Source organism: Propithecus coquereli, unplaced genomic scaffold (genome assembly GCF_000956105.1).
Source record: "Propithecus coquereli isolate 6110/MARCELLA unplaced genomic scaffold, Pcoq_1.0 Scaffold70, whole genome shotgun sequence".
NCBI lineage: Eukaryota > Metazoa > Chordata > Mammalia > Primates > Indriidae > Propithecus > Propithecus coquereli.
This window is the reverse complement of record NW_012153063.1, coordinates 544,102-558,596: the sequence shown is the minus strand read 5'-3', so window position 1 is coordinate 558,596 and position 14,495 is coordinate 544,102. Positions and strand designations below refer to the sequence as shown.

At 48.5% G+C, this 14,495-nt stretch overlaps 1 protein-coding gene across 4 annotated transcripts in view; it reads right to left on the bottom strand.

Annotated features, from left to right (window-relative positions):
- The window catches only part of NRP2 (neuropilin 2), a 111,740-nt gene extending 97,475 nt beyond the window's left edge, over window positions 1-14,265 (bottom strand). For all 4 annotated transcript variants that reach the window (XM_012661232.1, XM_012661233.1, XM_012661234.1 and 1 more), the window contains exon 1: window positions 13,349-14,265. In XM_012661232.1, coding sequence (XP_012516686.1) covers window positions 13,349-13,421 — 73 coding nt within the window. In that variant the 5' untranslated portion in view covers window positions 13,422-14,265. The remainder of the gene's footprint in view (window positions 1-13,348) is intronic.
- Window positions 14,266-14,495: the final 230 nt, after the last annotated feature.

The window sequence follows — 14,495 nt, the reverse complement described above, 5'->3', positions numbered from 1 at the left end:
CCCAGCCCAGGCAGCGGCAGTGGAGGCTCCGGGAACTGACAATAGCGGTTTTGTGGTGCCGACCCACAAGCCAGCCTGGTAACAATTACACGTGGTGCAGAGGAAGCACTTTCAGCTTTGGGCCAGAACAGGCCCTGGAGGGTGATTTCAGCTTTTTTTTTTTTTTCTTTTTAAGAAAGAAAAAAACAAAACCCCCAAACATTTAATTCCACATATACCGCAAATTTGATTTATTATTTCATTATACACTGAGTGGAAAAATCTGTATTAGAGACTCCACTGGCTCCGACTTCAGAATTTCCACAAAGGTGCTTTGTGCTGAATGGACGTCTGTGTTTTTTCTGCGCTCTCTGCCCACTGTCCCCTCTGCCTGGTCCCCACCACCAGAGTGTGCTGCTGCATTGTCCAGCCGTCCCCAGCCCTGTGAGGAGTGGGCGCCCCTCCCGGGCAGTGCCTGGCTGCAGGTAAACAGCTTCCTGTGGCCCAGGAGGGAAGGCGGCCATCTTCAAAGGCAGGAAAGCTGGGTGATGACATTTGAAGAATCTCGTCTCTTTAGGAGTGAAGTTCTGCAATCCCAGCAGGGGTTGCTGGGAAATGGGGGGGGGGGTTGCTTAATACCACAGTAGGGCAGATGACCCAAAAGCACTAGAGACATGGAAATATTCAGAAGCCTCTTGGAGACCTTCCTGAGACTTGTGTGTCTCTTAGCATCAATCACGATTTAATATCGCCATCTGCGTGGAGCAGCACAGCCGTGAATTATGTATTACGACTCGGCAGCCACCCTCCAGGATGGGCCTTTCTCCTGTGTTCACTCTTCGAGGGAACAGGTCATGCATTTTTTAACTCTACAGGTGCACTTTACTATTCCCCGCGTCTGTCGGCATTACTGTTTCCCAGAGCTCTGCTTTAGATTACCGGCCTGACAGGCTTTAAATGCATAAAAGATGGCACACGGCACAATGGTGTTTGGGACACAAATCCACACAAGTAGCCTTTTCAGCATTGAGCTTCCAAGAGCTCAAACTGTGCCGGTTGAACTGCCCAGAATCTAATGGATTTGGGTCCATTTCCTACTGGGTGAAAACAAAAGCAGCCATTTCCTTGGGCTAGTAGACACCACATCACTCTCTTCCTAATGACCCTGCACCCTCCCCAGTCTGGGAGGACAGTGTGCCCCTCCCTCCCACCAGAGGAGGCCAGCAATGAGGCTGCTGCAGCCAATGCCACAGGCTCTCCAGGTGCCCGCGCCATTCACCCACACTGGGCACCCAGCATCTCCCCGCCGGCCCATTGGTCTTGGCTCACGCATGTGAAATGGGGCTGGGAGCGGCCCTCTGAGAAGGCAGAGGTGTAGGGACCTAGATCACCAGCTGCTCTTACCAAGCTGGCAGACAGGGGAATTTTCTACTGGGCCCAGCTCCTCTGCCAGCTATTTTGCAGAAAACTGCAGCCCTGCCACCAACTCACCCCAAACCACACTTTTTGCCTTGGAACTCATCAGAGGAAATCTGAGCCGAGCTCCTGTTTAGTAACCGTTAGTTTCCACGTCATCCACACTCTCTCCTGCCTTCCTCCACCCGTTCCCTGCTTCTCTCCAATCACTCTCTGAAAAAGAACTTCTCCCTCTCAATTCCACACACCCCAAGTCTAAGCTTTTAGTAATTAGCCAGGCACACAGATCAGCAATAAAGACAGGAAACTTCCTCCCAAGAAGGTTTCATTTCTCATCTACACTAGGAATGATCATTTCCCCACTACCAAAAAAAAAAAAATTTAAACTATATATATCCCACAGTTGATAGACTGCACTTTCTGCTGTTAAACCGAAAGAAAAAGGAATAATCCACTTCTTTTTTCTGTACTTTCTTTACTTGAAGAAAATCAAGGCACTTATTGAAATATCTGCGAACTCATTAAAACATCTGCTTTGGCTGTGTGTGGTTAACCTTTTCAATACCCAAACATTTATAAACTCGCATTCTTGTTTAGATTGCATTCACACTCAGAAACACACACAAACACAGATATTGAACATACATCAATTACATATACATATTAGTAGTTCACACTTCAGTCCTGTATACACGTTCACACCTTCTCATAAAATATCACACATCATTTGCACAGACGTATATCCACAAAGATAAATACTATAATTTCTGTCTCTATTTTTCTTGGAAAGAACAGAATTCTTGAAATGTATTAGTAAAAATGGTAAAGAAAACACACTCCTTCTACATCTCTTGATAACTGCTCTTTCATTTATAGGGTTGGGGATCCTTCATTTCTTAAATACAAACACGCCCCAACAGAAACTGGCTACCATTTCTTCTGAAGAGCTGTACCATCCATTACTTTGTAGGCCTTTATTGTGTTCCAAAACGAACTTCATAAATGGTTTCTGTCCTGTTTCAGAGGAGTCAAGCCAAGCCGAAAAAGAGTTGAACTCAAGGGCAAACCCCTTAAGGCCAATCTCCATGTACAGAGGGGAAATTGACCCCATTGAAGTTTGAGCTACTGAGCCTGTTTGGTGAGTTGACAAGGGACTTCATTCTCCAACTATTTAGTGAATACCTTTCACCTGGGGCAAATTCATTTCCCAAAGACAAGTAGCAAAACCCAGCTTGGACTGTTCAGAGCAGTTTTCTCCTGCATCTGGGAGGGAAGCCTAAGGGATGGGCCAGGCCAGGTCAGATAAAGACCTCAGAGGCCCAAGGATGAAAGGATTGAAGTGACAGCCCTAGATGTAATTTGAAATAAAGAGAACACTAAATTTTAAAGTCACCGAGTTCTGATTTTCCCCCCATAATGAATACTTAGGTGTTTTTATTTTAAATATACAATATCAGATTGTTTCAAAAATCTTTCTGCCTCTCTCTCTTTTTTCCCCTCTTTCTTGGGTGTCTTTGCTTTGCTGGTAGCCTAAGCACCATCTGATGCTGCCTAGGGGTAGTGTAGCCTTGGATAAGGTAAAGGGATTTTGTACCCATTCACCTAGGAACTCACTCTCCTATAGAACCCAAGTTAAGACAGAATGCTGGTGCCTTGGTAATATTTGATTTGTAGGAAGTATTAAGAAGGGGTAAAGAAAGATCTTCTAAAAATCTGTCTGCCTTCCAGGAAAATTTAATTGGAGTTGTTTTAAAGGAACACTGTATGGCCTGAATATGACAATAATATTTGTTAAAATCTGAAGCCTGACTGTAGTGAGGTCTTTTAAATAATCAGAATTACAATGGCTTACTTCACAACAGCCCAGTGAAAGAACAATCAGATCTCTTGGCTTAGTTAAACTGAAGGAGAAAGTCCTTGGCAAAAACATGGAAACGTGGTAACAGGCTGGATGTAGGATTAGAGGGTCCAGTTGTTGTCAAAGGTGCTTCTGCGGTAATGGGACCAGGTTACCAGGAAAGGCAGGGTTTGACATTAGCAAAAAAGAGGGGAGGTGGTGCCTGGTTCTTAACTCAGTGTGACCTTTCTGGGTCTCAGCTTCATAAACTGCAATTCAATGAGTGGATTAAATTAGGTGTATAGTTTTCAAAATTTTTTTTAGAAGGGTACTTTTTGTTTTTCCTTGAACAGAACTCTACTGAGACCACCAATGTCCCAAGCAGATAAAAATGGAGCTCTTCTTGGATGCTGGGAGAGTGGTAACCAGAGAGGTAGAGTCAGGACCTCCCAGTCCCATCCTCATCTGTCAGGGGGCTTCTCTGCGAGCTCACTAGGGCTTCTTGGAACATGAGCTGAAACCCACTAAACTGGATCTCTGTTCCCTTGTTACTTTCAAATGTCAGGAAAAGAGAGAGTGGACATCTACTTCTCTTATATGTACCTGAGGGCACTTGGTCAAGAAAAGCAGTTGGTCTCATTTCCCCTGAAAATAATATATTTTATTTATTTTATAATTTATTCTTTATCCACAGCATAATTCCATCCTGTCTCTATTTCCACAGCATTGTTTTCATTTAATTATTAGTATCAAGGCAAAGAAGAAACTCTTTCCTCCACTTAAAAAGGAAGAAGGTTGTTACCTTGCCACTTACTCCACCAGGGCACTTTACTGGAAATAGCACTGGACCAGGATTCAGAAGTCCAGTACTCCAGTCTGGTCTCACCACTGGCAAGCTGTGTGACCCTGGGTAAGTTAGTAAACAGCTCTGAGCCTTTGTTTTCTCACCTAATAAATGTGGGGGGAGATTCTTAAGGTCAGTTCCAGTTCTAAAATCCAAAGCCTATATAATGAGGTGGGGAAAAAACCCTATAACCCATAGATTGAGGCAAAAATTTCAAAGATTCTCTACCCTTCTAAACAATAAGACATTTATTCAAGGTGTTACCCCTGCTTTATTGGCTTGGTAAGCTTGAAACAGAACTCCAGGATTCTTCAGATGAACATGTCTGTCTTGCATTATGGAGAGTTCAAATGTCTCTTTTAATCACATTAGCTCTACTGACATGAGTTTCTTTTCATAACCGAGTCTGTGGCTATATATTTATAAATATTATGGATACGCAGTTCTGCATGTGAGCATGTCAACAATAGGGATGCAGGAAAAGAAAGACCAAAAAGGAGTTTCTCCAAATCCCTTACCCAGATCATCTAAGTCCTTTGCTCGGGGTTTTAACCAAATTTTGCTCACCAACCCAGGATAAGCTGCTTTTTAAGAGTTATTTTTGTGAGCTGAGGCTGGATTTTGTTTTATTCAAAGCGACTTCAGCCTGTCACAAGACAGTCTCATAAAATCTGTATCTTGGCTTAAGCTGGGAAGAAATGAGCCAATCCATCAGCCCAGGAATGCGGCTGTTTGACCACTTCCTAAGGCAACTGGGAAGGGATGCAATCTATTCAATTTATGGGGCCGGGTGGCAGTGAATGATGCGCTCCTGAAGGCACAGCAAATGGAAATCCCTATGAACTTTTGCAATGATAAAGTTCAAAATCTGAATTAAAGAACGTCTAAGAGGGAAGGAGAGAGCAGGAGAGCCAGGCAGCACATGATATGGAAAAGAATAAGGAATGAAGCAAATTCCCTCTTCTAAAACACTACCAAATGAATTCACCGAGGAGAGAATTGGAAATTGGGTCTGGAAATAGGGCCTTTTGAACGTCTCTTCCCCTCAATCAGGATTCTAAAAATAAACCCTCATTTAATCGGTAAAATGTAAGTTTGATGTGATTACCTCCCCTGACCTCGAATCATGCCACCTGTGGTAACCTTGTTATTTGTCATCTTATATCATAAACAAATGCAATTCCAATAGGGCAGCCGATATAATATCATTAGTTTATATTTATGTCCGCTCTTTTCCAGTCCTCATTGCAAATGCAATTTTGATGCCATTGATGAGAGATCTGTTCCTGACCATTTTAACAGACATTTGGGGAAGGAAACAGAAGAAGAATAATTTTGAGGTCTCTCCAAAAACCAAAGGAGAAAAAAGGTAATATAATATATTTTTTCATTTATTTTGATTAACTGAAGCTTATGATGAAACATCAATGGCTCCCCATTGGTTAGCAAAGGAAACCCAAACTCCTTGGCCTAGCAACTGGGAACTTGCGTTGAGTCTGAGCTATTATTTCTAACCTTATTTGCAATTATTTCCCACCACACATTCTAAATTGCAGCTTCTGAGTGTTCCCCAAACAAACCCAGCATCCATTCCTGCATTCCCCTTCCGATAGCGTGCCTTTCCTAGCTCTAAATCCTACCTATCTTCCCCCTCCAGGCTCAGATGCCACCTCTGCCCTTACCCATCTCCCACATGGGGAGTAATCTTTCCCTTCTCTGTATCTCAGAGGCTGAAATTCTTTAGCATCTTCTAAGGTATCTGAGAGTTTGGCATTGGCCTTAGCCATTCCGTTGGACCACCAGCAACTTTAGCAACCAGACTCCTGATCCATCTTTGGCAAACCTCATAGGATCAAACCCAGAGCCTTTCCCCAAAGTCAAACGCCATGAGATTCAATGAATTAACCAATTAAGAATTGGCTAAAGTAACACCAAAAAGCATCACTAGATAGTATAAATTCTGAGCGAGTCTTAACAAAAATTATTCTGCTTCGACAGCTACAATCCTTCCTTCCCCTCCTACAGCTATTATTAAGTGCAAATGTTTTTGAATGGTCAATTCACAGTTTAAATAACTTATCTGGGATAATAATACCTAGTCATAGGTCAAGATAGAGTTAGTGTGAACTATGTCTCCTAGGACACCCTAACCTTAAATAATAATGATGAAGTTCAAAGGACACTCACATTTTAATTCAAATACTATTAAAATTAATTTATCTGAAGTTTCTTTTTGTCCCCTTCATTCAAACTCTCCATACTTCCAAGGGCAAGTTCTAAGTATTTGTTGTCCACAGCCCCAGGAAGATGCTAACTATTACTTCATCACTAAACCATTTGCTGGTATTGGATTTTCTCTTGCTTGGTTTCAGCTCACCTCTCTCTACTCAACCCCTCCCCATCCCCTCTCTCTGGCTCCTAATGTGCCTTTTGGGCACATCTGTTTTATTTTCTCCCTTTATCCAAACAATTATTATTACTGTTCAGCCCAGTAATTTGCAATTCCCTTTATCTTCTTCGCTGAAAGATTCTCCAGAACCCGATGGCTGGTTAGCACAGGGTTTTTGGAGGCAGGAGTGGGGTACCACAGACGTGCATTCAGCTGGCCAGCAGCACCATGCCCTGCATGCTACTGGGGAAAGCTTCCCTTTTGTTATTCTCAGCCCCCCTCCCTTTTTTCTGGATTAGATCATGACTCTTTTATGAAGACCCAGAGGGAAATGGGATTATTAAGAGTCTTGCTGGGTAAAAGCTATTTTGTCTTTATGACGACGTTTTTGAGTTCAGCTGCTGAAGGGCCTTAATGCCAGAGTAGAAGTTATTACACATTCGGTAGAGCGTCTTAAACACAGTGTTCCCTGCCGAGCACGCTCTCAGCGATGAAGGATGGAAGGGAAGGAAAAGGAAAGGAAAGAAGAAAGAGAGATTAAAAAGAAAGCGGAGGTAAGAACACTGAAAACAGAAGCGCAAAGAGGAAAAAAAAATGCAAAGAGGAGACATAAATCTAAGACGAGAACCCAGTAGAGAATGTCCGTCTCCGAGGAACAGTGTGCTGAGAGATAATAATGGTGCTTGTAAAACACAGAGGTTGAGGAAGGGAAGAGCTGGAAATGAATAATTATTTACTTATTAGAAAACTCATAAAAATAAACTTACCACAATGGTTATAGTGTGTTTTCTATGATCATAAGATACAGTTAACCCCACTGAAGCTGTTTTAAAGATTAAATGTCTTCAGAATAGGTTTAATATGTGCCAAACAATATCCTAAGTAATCAGGTGTAGCATAACAACCATATGAAGTAGGCATTGTTATCAAACACATTTTACAGATAAGGAAACTGAGGCACAGAGAGATTAAATACTCTGATCATACAGAGTACTTGGATCACAGAGCCAGCAAGTGGCCGAGCTGGATTTTAAACCCAGGCCTGGCTCTAACGCTCCGGAAGCTGGCAAGTCCAATGATGGTCCCCCCAAAACTTCTCAGTGGCAAACTCATTGAGGGGAAAGGCGAACGTGTTACCTGTTTGAAAACTCCCTTTTCTCTGCCCGTGCCAGAAACCTGTCTTGTGGACAATGAGAGATATGTTCCAGGCTGGGGTATGAGTGAGCTGGAAGCTCTTAACACCTACACCTTCTCTGCTCCCTGCACACACAGGCACTCAGCTCCCTGTCCTCCTGGCCCTCCTTGCTGTGTTCTGGAAACCCCAGGCTTGGGTCTGGGGCAGGGAGAATGGGAGTGGGTGGTGGTGGTGATGCATAGGGTGCTCAGGTCTGAAACCATATATCATAACATCGGAGGTTTTTTTGTCAACTCCTATTTCTCTATTTGCTTCTCAACCCCACTCTTCCCTATCTTAAATGCCATGTTGTTATTGTTCTACTGGATAGGAGCAGCATTTTCAGAAATGGGGGATTTATTTTTATAGCACAGCTGGTCTGCCAAAGGTCACATAATTTGGCAACATTCCCAGTGGTTAAAAATTAATTTCTCCTTATTAATACAACCAAGGTCCCATAGGATCGGAGCTCAGCCTTATCTAAACTTGACAGCTTCCTAAACCTTTAGAAGATGCTTTCTCCTGGAGGGCCAGCCACGATACAAGGCCACTGTGTTCTGGAATTCAACTCCACTAAATCCTGTTAGGTAATGAAACCATTAAGCCCGTGGCCATTTCTCATCAAAGCAGATAAAGTTTTGAAAAAATGCTGGAGGATCTCCACGACAAACTTCTGCAGTATCTTCCAGGAATGGGTTAATTGAAAAAAAAAAAAAAAAAGCAAATAGCTAAGTCCTTACCTGGAAGGAATACAATGGCTAATTTCTGGGGATCAAAACACTCAGCTGCCACTCAAGGAGGGTGCCTCAAACATTATCCAGTGGCAAATGATGGCCAGATGATCAAATATCTCAAATATGTTAATGATACTACCAACTATTGCCCAGCCGTCACTTTTCAAGTCCTTTCTCATCCATTCAAGAAATTAAAAAGGTATTTTGCTTTTTTGCTCTTTTTAAAAAAGGAAAATCTCATCTCTAGTTCCTAAAGTCTTTCCAAACAGGACTTCTGGGGAATACATTCTGAAAACTCTTTACCAGTGAAGAGCTCTGAATTCTGTCAATTCAGAATTGTCTCACACTTGGGTCACCCCAAGTCAGTTCATTTTCTTGATTGCTTTACTGAACAGTTGAGTGAGATGAAAAACACCTGGGGCCTCAGAATCACCCAGTCCATGGTGTCTCCCCCACATAGCCCACCCGAGCTGCTATCTGTGTTCATGCCTCACTGCATATGAATTGGCATTTGGACTCCCAGCTTTTCTATGCCATGAAGACAGGAACTGGCCTTTCCCTTGCACAATATGGACTACACCTTCAATGGGACCAGAGCCATTTGGTAGACAGCGGGAGTCCTGTCTGGGTAGCCTGGGTTCCAGTCACTGCAGCCGTCCAGTTTTTCCTCTGGCCAGTTGAGTGCTCTGTGGCTTAATGTCTGAGGGCTCCACGGGATGAGATAAAGCTCCAGACCTGATGAGCTGCCCAGGCATTCACAGTTCTACAGGCACATCTTGGACAAGCAGGGGCCTGCCGGGGAGCCCTGTGGGGAGCGCTCCCCTTTCCACTGTTTTGCACTGTGTGCTCTATTGGCAACAGTCTCGCTACCTCCAGGGAGTGCTTACTGGGGAAAAGTTGACTGGGCACTCATTTAATGTGGGCATGAAACCAGTCCCCAGAGCCTAGAGCAGGCTGTCTGTGTAAAGCCCAGGAGTTTACGGTTTTACTTGCAAACTATTATGCTCACCCATGGCCATCCTGCATCTTGGGGAGACAGGCTAAAAGAAACGCTTCAAACCCTTCAAACTCGGCGCCTAGACCGTCATTGCTTCTCTTTCAGGATTTGTTTGAACCCAGACCTGTCTCCCAAACCAATTTACACCTCTTATCTGATCATCCAGTCCAGACAGAAGGTTGAGTTGACCGAATCTGCCCGTGTCCATGGCAATGGTGTTAAAACCCAAGCACAGATCAAAGCTCTCCTAGCGAGGGGGGGAGGGGGAGATGGTTATGGGGTCTGGGTTCATTTGGCCCCAAGCGGTGCGTCCCGGAGGTGGGGACATTAGGGCTGGGAGCTGCCACCACTTGAAGAAACTCATTGTCAGGACCGGAATGATTTCCTGGGCAAAACTCAGTCCCCCGCAGATTGTGATTAACTCCAGCAAAGGAGACTTTCGCAGCCGGGCGCTGACAGGGAATGGCTAGCGCCAGGGGGCTCTGCTCTCTGTCTGAAACTGAAAGGAAGGGAGGCAGAGGGAGGGAGCGGAGCAGGGAGCACACGCCAGTAAGGCAGAGCACCGATCCCCTACCCTTCCAGAAGAAATGCAACCAGCGCCGCATAAGCTGCAATACGGATGGGCAGGATCCCCTAAACTTGGTCTGGAAAGCTGATTGCCGCCGCATCCCCACCCCCACCCCCGACTATTCCCAGAGGGGCGATCAGTCCTCCCCCTCGCAAAAAAAAACCCATAAGCCGTACCCGCGGCCCCCACCCAGCTGCCGGATGCCGCGACCTGGCGGGAAAGACCAGCGGCGCAGTCAGCCAGAGGCTTAATCGCGCTGCGCCTCGCCTCCATTAACTTGTGTTGGTATTAAAAAGAAACCAATCAGTGAAAATGAAGCATTGGCCGTGAATATTTCTTTTTCTCACGTGCAAAAGCAAAGAGCCAGGCGGCTGGGGAGGGAAGGCGGGACCTCGCCAGTGACTGCAGAGGCTTCTCCCTAGGAGAAAGCCGCAGCCGGGAGCTAACTGTCCCGCATTGGGCAGCGTCGAGAAAATGCCGCAGGCCTCCCTCTGGGGGTGTCCTTAGTCAGGGGGAGGAGGGGACAAGACTGGAGTAGCTGGAGGCGGCCAACTTCACAGAGGCTCAGTCCCGGTTTTGCTTTCGCTGGGGATATTTTTGCTTAATAGAATGTTTATGGATCGCTCGGCTCTGTTTCTGCTGCGTAGCCCAAACAAATCAATGCGGCGTTAGAGACGCCGCTGGGGGGAGTGCAGGGGAAGAGCTGAGGGGCTACCACGTCCTCACCACGTGGATGCCCGCGCGCCGCGTGCTCTTCACCTGTTCCGCCGCACCCGCGGGAGCCCGGCGCACTGCGCTTCTAGAGGCTGTGCAAGTTGCGCGCATTCCTGCGGCTCAGGCGGGCTCCCTCCCTCCTCTCTCCGCCCGCCTAGCCGAAATCCCACTCCAGCTTCCCACCACCCAGTGCGCCAGCGCCTGGATCCCCAGGCCTTGGGCCCCAGTCACTCAAAGCCGACTCTCCAGGGACCGCCGCGAGCATGCGGCGCAGAGCGGAGCGCGCGGGGCTGGAAGGGGCGCCACAGGCCAGGCTAGTCAAGCGGTCCCGACTTCCCAAGCCCGGGCGGTGGGGAGGCAGGCGGCTGCACTGGGATCTGGAGACGCGACGTGGCGAGGTGTGGGGGAGCCTGGTGCGCGGTGCCCACCCGGCCTCTCAGCCACCCGCGCGCGCGACCGCCGTGTTATTTGCCCAATTGCTCCCCCGCGCGCACCTTCCGCCCCCTCTTTCCCCTGACTCGGTCCCGGAATCCGTTCTCGCCGCCACCGGCGGCCACTGGGCCGGCCCCCCTCCCGGCCAGAGCACATCGAGTGAGTCAGAGGTCTAGCTTGGCCTCGCCCTTTGCCACCCGCTGCTAGCACCCTGGGTGCCAGTCGGTTGCTCCGCCTGAAAGCCTGAGCAGCCCACGGTTTGCGATTGCATTTTCGGGGGACTGCAGAATATCCACCCCGGGGAGGTCTCAGTTTCGGGTCCCACCCCGGGTCCGAGGCTGCCCGCGGCCTCTTAGTGGGTGACCTGCCCCGCACTCGGCGCCTCTGGGCTTCTCTGGAAGTGACGCAGCGCGGCCAGGGGTTGGGATGGGAGGGGGCTCTGCGGAGAGCGCAGGAGGCAGGTGGCAGAGCGGGAGTGGGTCCGAGCGGGTGTCGCACACACACGCTCCACGCAGCGCTCGGGGACAGATGTGCAAACATCTGGGGTAAGGGATGGCCCCTGAGTCTTCACGACCCCTCCTGCTTCGCACAGCGCACGGAACCTGAAGTTGCATGTGTGCGCGCGCTCGCGCCGGGGCCTACCGGAGTCCGTGTCTGAATACATAATACACTGTGGGCATCCGCACAGCGCGCGCATGCAGACACACACACACGGACACACACACACGCAGGGCAAATCACACAAACACACATAATTTACGAAGCATCCAGGTCTATGGGATGTAATTTAATTTGGCTTCAAGCTGGGAATTTAGAATTAAGGCAAGAGGGAATGGGGGAGGCCCAGAAAATCTCCCCAAGTGGGACCTGCACCCATCCCTTTGATAGGCTTTGCAGCTACCCTGAAGACCAGTTATAGCAGAGGAGGAGCTACAAACGTGGATTTGGGTGGCAAAGTCATTCCTGAATTTTCCTCCCCTTCAAATAAACACCCAAGCTTAAAGTGGTGTGTCTGTCTGTGTGTGTGTGTGTGTGTGTGTGTGTGTGTGTGTGTGTTGGGAGGAAGGAGGGGTGAGAACCAGAGCACCAGAGGCAAAGCTAGGACCCACTGGCTGATGAGCTAGGACATGCCTGGGAGCCTGCAAGGAGTTAGCCCTAAAACTGCCGCCATCGCCTTCCAAGTGCCTGGGGGTAAGGGCAATTCTGTAAGGTTTTTTCTCCTTTCTTTCCCCTATTTCTCCATAGATGGTTTCCCCATCCCCAATCACCTGTAGCAGCTGCTATGAGTTTTGTTGTCAGATTCCAGACCCTATTCTCAGAGGCGAGAGAGGCTCACGCTGGAGTTTGGTCCTGGGAGAAGGACAAGCCCCACTGGATTCCCCACAAAACCAGAGATCCCTTTTCAGAGTGTTCCCCTTGCCACCCCCCACAAATGCTGGTCCCGGACTGTTCTGGGCCTCACAGTGCTTATCTCCGTAGCAGCAGACTGTCCACACTCTGCCTTTTTGGCAGTGGTTGATAACAAATTCCACTCAAAAGTTTCTAACCACTTCACAGGAGTGAGGGACCTTCGAGGGCCTTCAGTGTGTTTGATCTAATAAGAATTTTTAAAAGAACATATGATTTACTTTCCCAGGAAACACATGGATACAGGAAAGAGGGCAGGGACGATCAACCGCCTTGGTTGCCAGCAGCGCCCAGCCCAAGCCCCTGTCTCCGCCGCAAGCCAATTTGCTCCACCAGCTTGAGCACTACAATTCTGAGGCGTATCCACCCATTCTGCAAAGAATCTACAGCATCTGAAAACCAAAATGAAACTCTTGTCTTTCCCAAGCCCTTCAGTTAATATTGCTCAATGTAGCTAAGTGGAGGGAATGCAAATGATTTATATTTCACTGGCTAGGTTGAAGAAACTCAAGGGAGATGTGTTCTGCTTCAAGACAGGAAAAAAAATCCCCAAAAACTGTAATGCAAAGGCTTTGTAGTATTTTTAAACCTTTGATTCAGTCCATATGTGACATCTGAACACGGCCAAATTCTGTCTGTTTCAAAACACACACACTCACACACGCTCCTAGCAGGAGAGGAAAGTTGGGTTTTAGCAGCGCGGTGGTGTAGGGAGGGCCGGCTGGGATCTCTCTTTAAATTATTGAGTATTGAGGGAGCCTCCTTCTGTGCCATTCTGCTTGGCCTCCTTGCTTTAGCAGCCGCTTTTAAAGGGGAAACCATGTTGAAATGAAAAGAAAAAACTTTCAGGGGCTTACCTGGTTGGCCTCTCACTTCGCATCCCGAAAAGCAGAGAGCTAAGAAAACCCAGGTGAGAGGAAACATATCCATTTTGGAGACGGAGGCTTTCTCCGGAGCTGGGTTTGTAGGTTTCTTGTACAATTTATTATAAGTCTTTTGTGTTTTTCTCTCTCTCTTGTTTTCTTCCTTACAGTGTCTTCCGCCAAGGTCTCTAATGGTCAGTGTTTCTCTCCTGGGTCCTGGCGGCCCGTCTTCACCTTTATTTTTGCTGGAATCCCCACCTCGCCAGGAGGAGGGTAGCTCCTGAAATCAGCAAAGAGAGAGCAAGCCGGGAAGAGGGGACGGTTTCCTCTCAAAAACAAAACGCATCTATGTTCTCTCCAGTTCCTCAAAGTGTCATTTCCTTTATCCTACAACATCACGAATATTTCCCGAAAGCCAAGCGTAATAATAATGATAATAATTAAAGCCAAGACTTGCCTTAGGCATCCCACGGCCCCCAGGCAGATGTGAGATCTCAGAGGCGTAAACTGACACACATCGCCCGGCACCCGGGACGGACACGCGGGCGGGGACACCGACCGCCGGACGGCCGGAGCGGGAGGCGGCCGCCCTGCTCTGGTGCTCTCCGGGTTCCCCTAGCGGGAGCCTCCCCCAACGGCTACACCCGCTTGGCCAGCCTCTCGAGGGGAGTCTGAGGAAGGAAGCTGCTGCTGCGGCGGCGGCGGCGGCGGCGGCGGCTGGGATCGCCTGGGAGTGAGCGAGCCCCTCTCCGAGTTCGCTGGCGCCCGCCCTCACCTCCACCTCGCGCAGCGCCTCGCCGAGTGTCTGCGCGTCTGAGGATGTGCGGGGGGCGGGCTGCGGGCTGGTGCCTCGCTCGCGCTCTCTGCCTCCGCCGCGGCTCCCCCCTGCCTTTTCAGGCCGAGCAGCATGTGGATGTCAGAGCCGCGGCAGAGCTATCCGATTACGCGCCGGCTCAGGGCCCGCCCCTTCTGTGTTCCTGATTAAAGAGGCAGCCGCGGAGCCGCGCGGCGCAGAGCCGAGCGCCGCCGCACCCAGCTCGGGCGGGGCGGCGGCTTCCCGCGGGCCGCCGCGGAGCCCAGTTAAGGCAGCTCGCACCTCGCCGCCCCTCGCGCGCCCCGCGCCTCCGCGCCCGCCGCCCGC